This window comes from Ranitomeya imitator, chromosome 2 (assembly GCF_032444005.1).
Source record: "Ranitomeya imitator isolate aRanImi1 chromosome 2, aRanImi1.pri, whole genome shotgun sequence".
NCBI lineage: Eukaryota > Metazoa > Chordata > Amphibia > Anura > Dendrobatidae > Ranitomeya > Ranitomeya imitator.
This window is the reverse complement of record NC_091283.1, coordinates 52,568,525-52,577,137: the sequence shown is the minus strand read 5'-3', so window position 1 is coordinate 52,577,137 and position 8,613 is coordinate 52,568,525. Positions and strand designations below refer to the sequence as shown.

The 8,613-nt window shown below is 39.5% G+C and overlaps 1 protein-coding gene across 3 annotated transcripts in view; it reads right to left on the bottom strand.

Moving 5' to 3' along the window:
* Nucleotides 1-1,005: 1,005 nt before the first annotated feature.
* The window catches only part of LOC138661800 (cytochrome P450 2F3-like), a 130,277-nt gene continuing 122,669 nt past the window's right edge, over nucleotides 1,006-8,613 (bottom strand). For all 3 annotated transcript variants that reach the window (XM_069746726.1, XM_069746725.1, XM_069746727.1), the window contains exons 8-10: nucleotides 6,787-6,974; nucleotides 4,405-4,546; nucleotides 1,006-3,126 (exon numbers count right to left, since the gene is read on the bottom strand). In XM_069746726.1, the coding sequence (XP_069602827.1) occupies nucleotides 2,945-3,126; nucleotides 4,405-4,546; nucleotides 6,787-6,974 (512 nt within the window). In that variant the 3' untranslated portion in view covers nucleotides 1,006-2,944. The remainder of the gene's footprint in view (nucleotides 3,127-4,404; nucleotides 4,547-6,786; nucleotides 6,975-8,613) is intronic.

Below are 8,613 nucleotides of genomic sequence, written 5' to 3'. Positions count from 1 at the left end.
GATTGACAGCCCTGGCTTTACAGGAGCCAAAGGCACTGAAAATTGCAACACCAAGAAGGAAAAGTCATGGAATTATGGAAATTGCAAGGGAGTTCAAATCGACTTTCTTCCTCATTGAAAAGAAATACAAAGCAAGAAAAAAATACAAATGGAGTTAGTTTGTAATTAATTTGTCTCAGCGTACTGTGTTTTATGGTTAGATCAGGGGCTTTATCTGAATCCTTGTTTTTTGGAACATACGAAGGAAGGGAGATGTGCCTGGCACCTCATTGTATACATCATCAAGTTAAGTTTGCTGAAGCGTAAATGTGAATATGATGTGTCCAATACACCAAATCAACAGTGTGGATCTACTAAAAGTCTTAAGCGCTCATATACATTCAGCTAATTTGGGCCACATTTGCTTGTATCAAAGGGTTCAACCAACACTCTGCTGTGTATGGGGTCACTGGACAAATGATTGTTGGGGGAGATGTTGCTCGGCCAAGTTTGATTTTGAACTGCCTATCAATTTTTTCCCTTGGAGAAAAGCTGCCAGCAGAGAAGTCTGCTTTGTCATATATAACACCTGAACGCTGAGCCGAATAAGTTCTTCTGTGTATGACTGTCTCCTGAATGATCGGCCAAAGCATCGTTTGGCCATCATCAGCCATCCAATGTGTAGGGGGACCCTTACAGGCCTCATGAGAGTTCATTGCCTCTTGCTTAGTTCCAAGGTTAATCTCTTCTTTTGTTTTCTCCTGGAGCTAAGGAGGTCTGTATTTTCCTTCTTCTCTGCTGAAATAGGTTACATGCCAGCTTTGCAAGGATTGAAGAGTTTGCATGGAAAAGGATTTGGCTTCATATGAAGAGTTTGGCTGAAATCAGCTTCTATCACTTGCCAAATGTAAAGGGACAGAATATTTCAATGTAATGAGACACAGCTCCCTAAGGCAAATTTTGCATAAAGGTTTCATAAATCTGTTGTGTACAAAAAGGCTTAGAAAATAAATAAAATACACTGGATGAAAAATATGATCTTTATTTCTAAAAGTGCTACTTTTGGTATATGCATGATTGTTAACTTTAAGGGCAGATACGAGTATATATTCACCAACAGAAAATAAATCAAGTATTTGGTCTTAAAATTTCAAATTCTTTCAAGCATACCTATAATTTTAAAAAGCTACACATGTAAAGATATATAGTCAAACCTAAGATGTTGGGTGTCTTAAAGTAACCAGAAGCCCTCTTAACGCAAAAGGTTAATTGAAATATAAAATGTCTGGCACCACTAGGCAGAGCACACTACCAGCTGATTTGTTCAATGAGAGTTACTTCTTGGAAAAAATCAACAAGCCACTAGACACAAGGAATCACAAACCTCTAACCCACCATTCATTAACACAAGTAATATTAAAAGCAGATCCTGTAGAAAGTTATGAGTACAATCATGGGGAACAGTTGGATGGTGCAAAATTTAGCAGCTTCTATGGTGTAATCTGCATATTTTTGTCTCTTCCCCCTTTTCTTTTCCCTTGCCACTTCCTTTCCCTTTCCTTTATTTTCAATTTCCTTATTTTCCTTTGCTTTTCTTCCTTTCCTTCATCTTCTTTTCCCTTACCTTCCATTCTTTTATTTTGATTTTCTTGCTTTTCTTTACTTTAAATACTCTTATCATCCTTTCCCTTCCCTCTTTCAACCTTCTCTTACTTTCCTTTCCAATCCCTCCCTTTCTTTTGCATTCATTTTCTTTCCCTTCCCTTTCTTTGCTTTTCATCTACTTCCCTTCTCTTTCTTTCCATTTCCTTTCTTATATTCCTTTCATTTCCTTCCTTGCTTTTTCCTTACTTTCAATTCCCTTCTCGTTGCCGAGATCTGAATCTGAGCATGTGCCACCCCTGGCGGCCATTTTGCCCGAGACCACCGAACCGCATCACAGCAACAAAGCTGCAGGGGCGTCCGGGCTTTGAAGAAATGCTGGTGAAGCCCCGCCACCACCACAGAGCCCAGCCACCACAACACCACAGAGAACCGTCACCGCAGCACCACAGCCGCACCAGCCAGGTACGCGAGGCTGCACCGGGACCGCCACCGCCACAGGATTTGTAAGTATATTCCTACCATAACATGCACCCCCATTTTCCCCAAAAATTTTGAGGGGAAAAAAGTGCATCTTATGGTCCGGAAAATACGGTATCTTTAGACAAATTCAATCTTTTGATGACTACGATTTTTTTTTAGCATTCACAAGAAAATGGAAACTAAAAGTAAAACTTTATATATTGATTTAAACCAGTGATTAATACAATTATGATGTCGCATTCTTCAAAGAGGACCTATGACCAGGTTAAAAGTGGATCATTTTTTAAATCATTGCATTCCCTCTGCTCCTCTTAGTATTCTATTTTTTATTTTATTTTATTTTTGCAGTCCCCTACATGGCTCCTGATATATGTACCTTTCTATTCAGTGCTCATTTTTGTGGTCTATACCTGATTTGGTGTACAAGGTGATTATGCGGCACAACCTAAATATGTGACCCCAGAGATTCCTCTGAGCAAAGACCAAAACATTAGCACTAATTAAGATGGGCAATATCTCTGGAACCATATAACAGATATAAGAAAAACAACATCAGAAAAAGGAATACTCTGGATAGCAGCGGAAATAAGACAAAAGTGTGTAGGCGAGTTGTTTTATGGCCATCACACAACTCACATCTTCTTTCTAGTGTGGCTATACCTGTAATACAATGATAAGTACATTCTGGATGTCTAACCAAACCTACATTCACGTAAGCCATGAGTTAAGAACGTCCAAGGAATATTAGGATGCAGTATGTATTTCAATTGAACTCTAGACATTCAACTTTTCATTTCTTTGAAGAATCAGAGATATTTTTTCAAGGGTGGCTTGGTCGGATCTACAAGTAAAGCAGCAATTTTTCACAGATTGTAAAAGACTAACGAGGTAAAATGCAGCACTTGTACTCTGGAGGGACACTCCCAAGACCAGACGCTGTTGGTCTGATATCTAATTCTTCCTTTGAAACCATGGGTTTGAAGGTGAAATTTTGCAGTAAGGATGTAAAGAAAAGAAAGAGTTCCATCCGAGCCAGACTTTCTCCGAGACAAATTCGCTTTCCTAGCCAGAGAAAGAGAGAGAACATTAAGTACAGAACGGTAGAGCTTGATTGTATTGATACTCATGTAACTATTAAATCAAAATTAACGGAACAGTAACATTTAGAAATCAGATTTAAATGTCTCTTTCAAGTCTTTTTCAGAAAAATAATAATAGAGCAATAGTAGACAGTTCATTTTTTGCAAAGACTATCACTGTTGTAGTGGGCTGAACCAGTAGGCTAATGTTATTAATGATCAATACTAATATTATTACTGAAATGTATTATTAGTAATGTTACATATTAATTGTGTCACTTAATATTGAGCAGAATTAAAGGGATCCTGTCAGCATGATTTCACATCCCAATATATTTATATGTGCATATAGCTCTTTCAAAGACAAGTCCAGCAATAGCTTTATATGGCCGGTCAGTTCCTTCATTACTCAGAAATCAGCGTTTGAATTTATATACAAATGAGATTGAAGAATTATTTGCAGATCTGAAGCCATGGGTCATTTATGCTCTATTCCCCTCTCAGTGTCATCTCCTCCTGCTTGATAGATGGGTCCCTTTGCTGAAGTCACACAGCATAGAGGCTTTAAGTCAAGCAGTAAGCGGCAGTACTGCGAAGGGAGTAGAGCTGGAGTGACAGAGGTTTCAGATCTACCAAAGCTCTTTAGCCTCATTTGCATATCACTTCAAATGCTGATTTCTCAGTAAAGAGGAGCGGACCATGCCATATTAACATATTGCCTGACTCGTCTTTGAAAGTGTTACATGCACATATACCTAGTTTGGGAGTGAAATGCTGCTGACAGTTGCCCTTTAAGTATGTTGACTAACTGCTAGTGCAGATTCATATTATGCTAGGTCTTACTCTAACATGTATTATTACCCCACAGCCCTCCACACAGTATGATAACCCCTCTGCCCCCGCTAAACAGTATTACCCCCACTAAGCCCCCTCATAGTATGGTGGCACCCAGACATTTTCTTTTTTTGAGTCCCTACATATCTCTTCCATGCCCACATCACATCTCTTCCATGTATGTTTTGGAGCCATGGAAGCTTCTTGAAATCTGCTTTCTGGTCACCATCCAAGCACAACCCATGTTAAGGTCTGTATAGTGTTTCTGGATGGATTTTTTTTTACCGCTGGAAAATTGATTCATCTATGATTTGCCAAGTGTGCTATATGCAATGAGCTATTTCTCCAGACCTTTGTGTCAGGCAATTACAAAATAATCAATGGACAGAGTCCAAATCATAAAAAGTGTAAACATAACACTTCTTACCAGCTGCAAAGGGCATGTGAGCATCATTCTTCTTAAAAAGACCCTTTTCATCCAAAAAATTGTTTGGGTTGAACATGTTTGGTTCAGTATAATATTCAGGATCATAATGAACTGAAGTCAAGAGTGGAGTAATTAATGTGCCCTATATGAAAAATTAAATTTATTCAATAAATAAACAGAAGAGAGAGGGCAATTTCATTCATCGTGTTGATATTTTCCAAAATGTCAGAACGCCTCCTTGTACAGTACATGTCATATATCATCATGGAAGGATTACCCTAGGTCTGCTTACATAAGAGCTATATATTGTGTATCTGTCCTTTTAAAAATATTGGAAATGTCATGTAGAAACAGAACTTTTGACTTTGATCTAGGCATTAAAAACACCTCCATTTCCTAAAATAAAGAGGCATAAGCTCTTGGATCTTTGGCAGGGCTGAGACAAGGTGTTTTGGTGCCTTCGGCAGATGAAGCTAATAGCGCCTCCTACACCTGCCCCCAATCAAAGTAATATGTCAAAAACTAAGGAAACAGGTCCACTAATGCATCCTCCCCCTCCGATGGGTCAGGTAACAAGTGCTACAATGACCACTTACACTAAAAATGTTATGTTGCTTACCAATAAATACCAGAAAAAGTAGAAAAAAGCGGTATATTTTAGATGCATTATTTAACAAGTTGTGCAAATTCAAAGTTGCGTATAGAATAATTCATTGTTTGCAGACCATTTACACAAAACCAGGGACAAATAGCAATATTCATCCCTGGCATCCTATATTTTAAATGTCAGACCAGTGGATCCCAATTGAAACAAATATAGCTTAACTATAATGGGGCCATTGGATTTCAATAAACTTGTCCAGCATTTGGCAAATAACTTAATTAAAACTAAAAATGATATGTTTGATATTTTTTGTGTCCATCATTTGGCAAATGCAGCTTGCAACAAAACTGATGGTTCTGGTGCTGTGATATAGTCCTGTACTGATGGTGGCTACGGTGCTGTATTATGGTTCTAATAGTGGTTTTTCTGTTGTATTCCAGTACCAATGGTGGTTCTAGTAATGTATTCCTGTTTTGATAGTAGTTTTGGTGACACATTCATGTAGTGATTGTGGTTCTGGTCCTGTATTCATGTACTAATGGTGGTTCTGGTGATGTATTCATAAGCTGATGGTGATTCTGGTGATATTATCATCAGTCGTCAACAGAAGCATCATCATCATCAGTAAATTAATATGAAACCAGAATAATTATCACTACATAAATAGAACACCAGAGCCATCAATAGTTCTTCAATACAGCACCAGAACCATCACAGTAAATAAATACAGTAGCAGAATCCCCATCAGTACATATATAGCATTTATTTATTATCAGAACCACCATTTAATAACAGTGACAGCAGGATGGGATGATCGAGGTATTCAACAGCCACCAACTGCGATCTAACAAAATAAATGAATGAAAAACCTGATGTGGGCCCCCCCTATTTTCTTGAACCAACCAGGCAAAACTCACAGCTGCAACCTCAGCTCTCAGCTTCGGGTAGGTTGGTTATGAAGAATGGAGGGGTCCCCACGCTGTTAGATCACAGGTGGTGGCTGAGGAATACCCTGATCATCCGCTCCTGCTGTCACTGTTATTAGCGCCAGCAGGTGTCCAATGATGGGAGTAAGAGTCCCAAAAGCTCCCACCTGCTGTCATAATTCAGACTTTATTATAACTCTCATCATTCTCCTCTTCTCGCGCCGATAGCCGGCAGAATAGGGAAAAATGATGAGAGCGTCTTCATCACCAGCTGCCAGGGAACAGCGCTTACTGTAGCTCTTCTTCCCAGGGGGACATCCGTGTGGTACTGATGCGGTACACTGGCGACACACATTTGCCACATGTGTGCCGCAAGTATTGCATTCACAACAAACGGACACACGGACACAGATATCTCGGGTACCATTTTTTCTGGTACTGGAAATATCAGGATGTGTGAAACCGGCCTAAGACATAGCTCACACACGGCTCTTTGAGAAATGAAAGAGAACAATGAGCTGCTGACATCTTTTGCCCATGTAGACTATGTTAACACCCGAATACAATTCCGACTTTTACTTCCAGTGCAGAAATTTCAGGCTGACTCTTGGATTTCTGCCATGATTTTCATTATTGACTGCCATTTAATGGTGCTAATCCTCAGCTATTTTTTACAGAATCCACAAAAAATAATTAGCATGCAACCTCTTTTGAAAGTGGTAGCTTTTTCCTTACCGGTACCAAAAAATCTGCAGGAATTTGCACTGCGTCATGTGAATAGGGCTGTGGAAATCACATTTACAGTCGCAGGATAAGGATTGTCATTGGATTTTACTTGAAATATTCACAAACCTTCGGAATGGAGAATCCTCTGAAAACTGTATTTGTTGATGTGCTGCGAGGAAGACTGATAGGTATGACATCACAGAATCTCATGAATTCATGGATCGTTGCTTCGGTGTAGGGCATCTTACTCCTATCTGCTATTGATGGGCTTCTATCTCGTCCCACAACGTTATCAATTTCCTTTTGAATTCTCTCTGGACCAGAGTGAAGAAACATGTTACTACATGATTGTATAATGGGCCAGGTATCATAAAAAGTAAGCTAAAGTCATCCGAATAACAAAATAATAAATACACCATTTAGTTCAGTGATGTATTTATATCAATGGACGTGACATTTTCTGAAGGGTTGGTGTTACGTGATGGCCTAATCTGCTGAAATTCAAATTCATGCACTATTTGTCCAGGAAATTTGATTTGCATTGATTTTATTCAATGTGAATTGATATTACATTGTTTTTCCTTGAGGTCTTGAGATACCCCACTGTATGTTAAATGTCATTTCTCACAACATGAGAATCATATAAGAATGGATTGTCTTTGTATTGTTGTTGTTACACTGCTACAAAATCAGGTTTGCCTTTCACAAGTTTGTCCTTTCTCTCTCACTGTAGCCCATTTCTAATGTAAGTAACTCCTCCCTTCCTCCTTCTCAGTTAGTTTTTGTCATCCATCTTGCTAGGTTAGTCTTTGCATATGTCTATTTCAGAATTGTCTTTTACAAACAGCAATTGTTGCAGCTGCTGCTGTCACTATTGTGCACAATATAAAAACTCAGCTTGAGAATAAAGTTCTTCTGGAATTTTCATAAGTGCCTCTGCAGTCAAGTCAAGCTATCTGATGAAGTTTCTTGGTGTGAGTACTGTTTCAATACAGACATCCATAGAAACACTGTCTCATGAGCCTCACATCTGCAGCCTAGTTATGGAGTCAGAATAATAAACATATCTAAAAAAACGTTTTTTTAAAAAGCTATTTATACTAATTCAGCCCTCATCTGTCCTCCTGCACAACCCCTTTCCTGGCTGTTTATTTTCTTCGATCTAGTTAACACTTTGATGCTTATTGAGATATTTTTTGCATCCTCCAGCGACAGACATCTTCGGCATCTTCCAGTGCGCAACATCTTTGGCACCTCATGTGTTGGCAAGGCAATAACCTCACAATATTGTGTGGTGTTCATTACGGCCTACTCAACTGTTATGATCTGGTGGTTAGGACAAATAGTGGACCTGGTAGTTAGAACACCAGAAAAGACCTGATAGCACATTAGAACAGGACAAGCTCTGGGAAGTGGAAGCTCTGCTGACCGCAATCCCTAATCCTATCACGCACACTAGAAATAGCCATGGAGCGCTCCTATCATGACCTAGGCGCCTCGTCACAGCCTCCAAACTAGCTAGCCCTAGAGATAGGAAAAAAAGGCCTATCTTGCCTCAGAGAAAATTCCCCAAAGGAAAAGGCAGCCCCCCACATATATTGACTGTGAGTAAGATGAAATCACAAACACAGAGATGAAATAGATTTAGCAAAGAGAGGCCCGACTTACTAAACAGACAGAAGATAGGAAAGGTCACTTTGCAGTCAGCAAAAAACCCTACAAAAAGCCACACAGAGAGTGCAGGGAAAAATACCATCCGCACCGACTAACGGAGCGGAGGCGCCCCTCTGCGTCCCAGAGCTTCCAGCAAGCAAGGCAAAATTCACATAAGCATGCTGGACAGAAAAAATAGCAAACAAGAAAAAAGCAAAGCGAAACAGCTTTTGCTGGAGGAAACAGGTAACCAGGAAGATCCAGGAGCGAACTAGACCAATGCTACAACATTGACAGCTG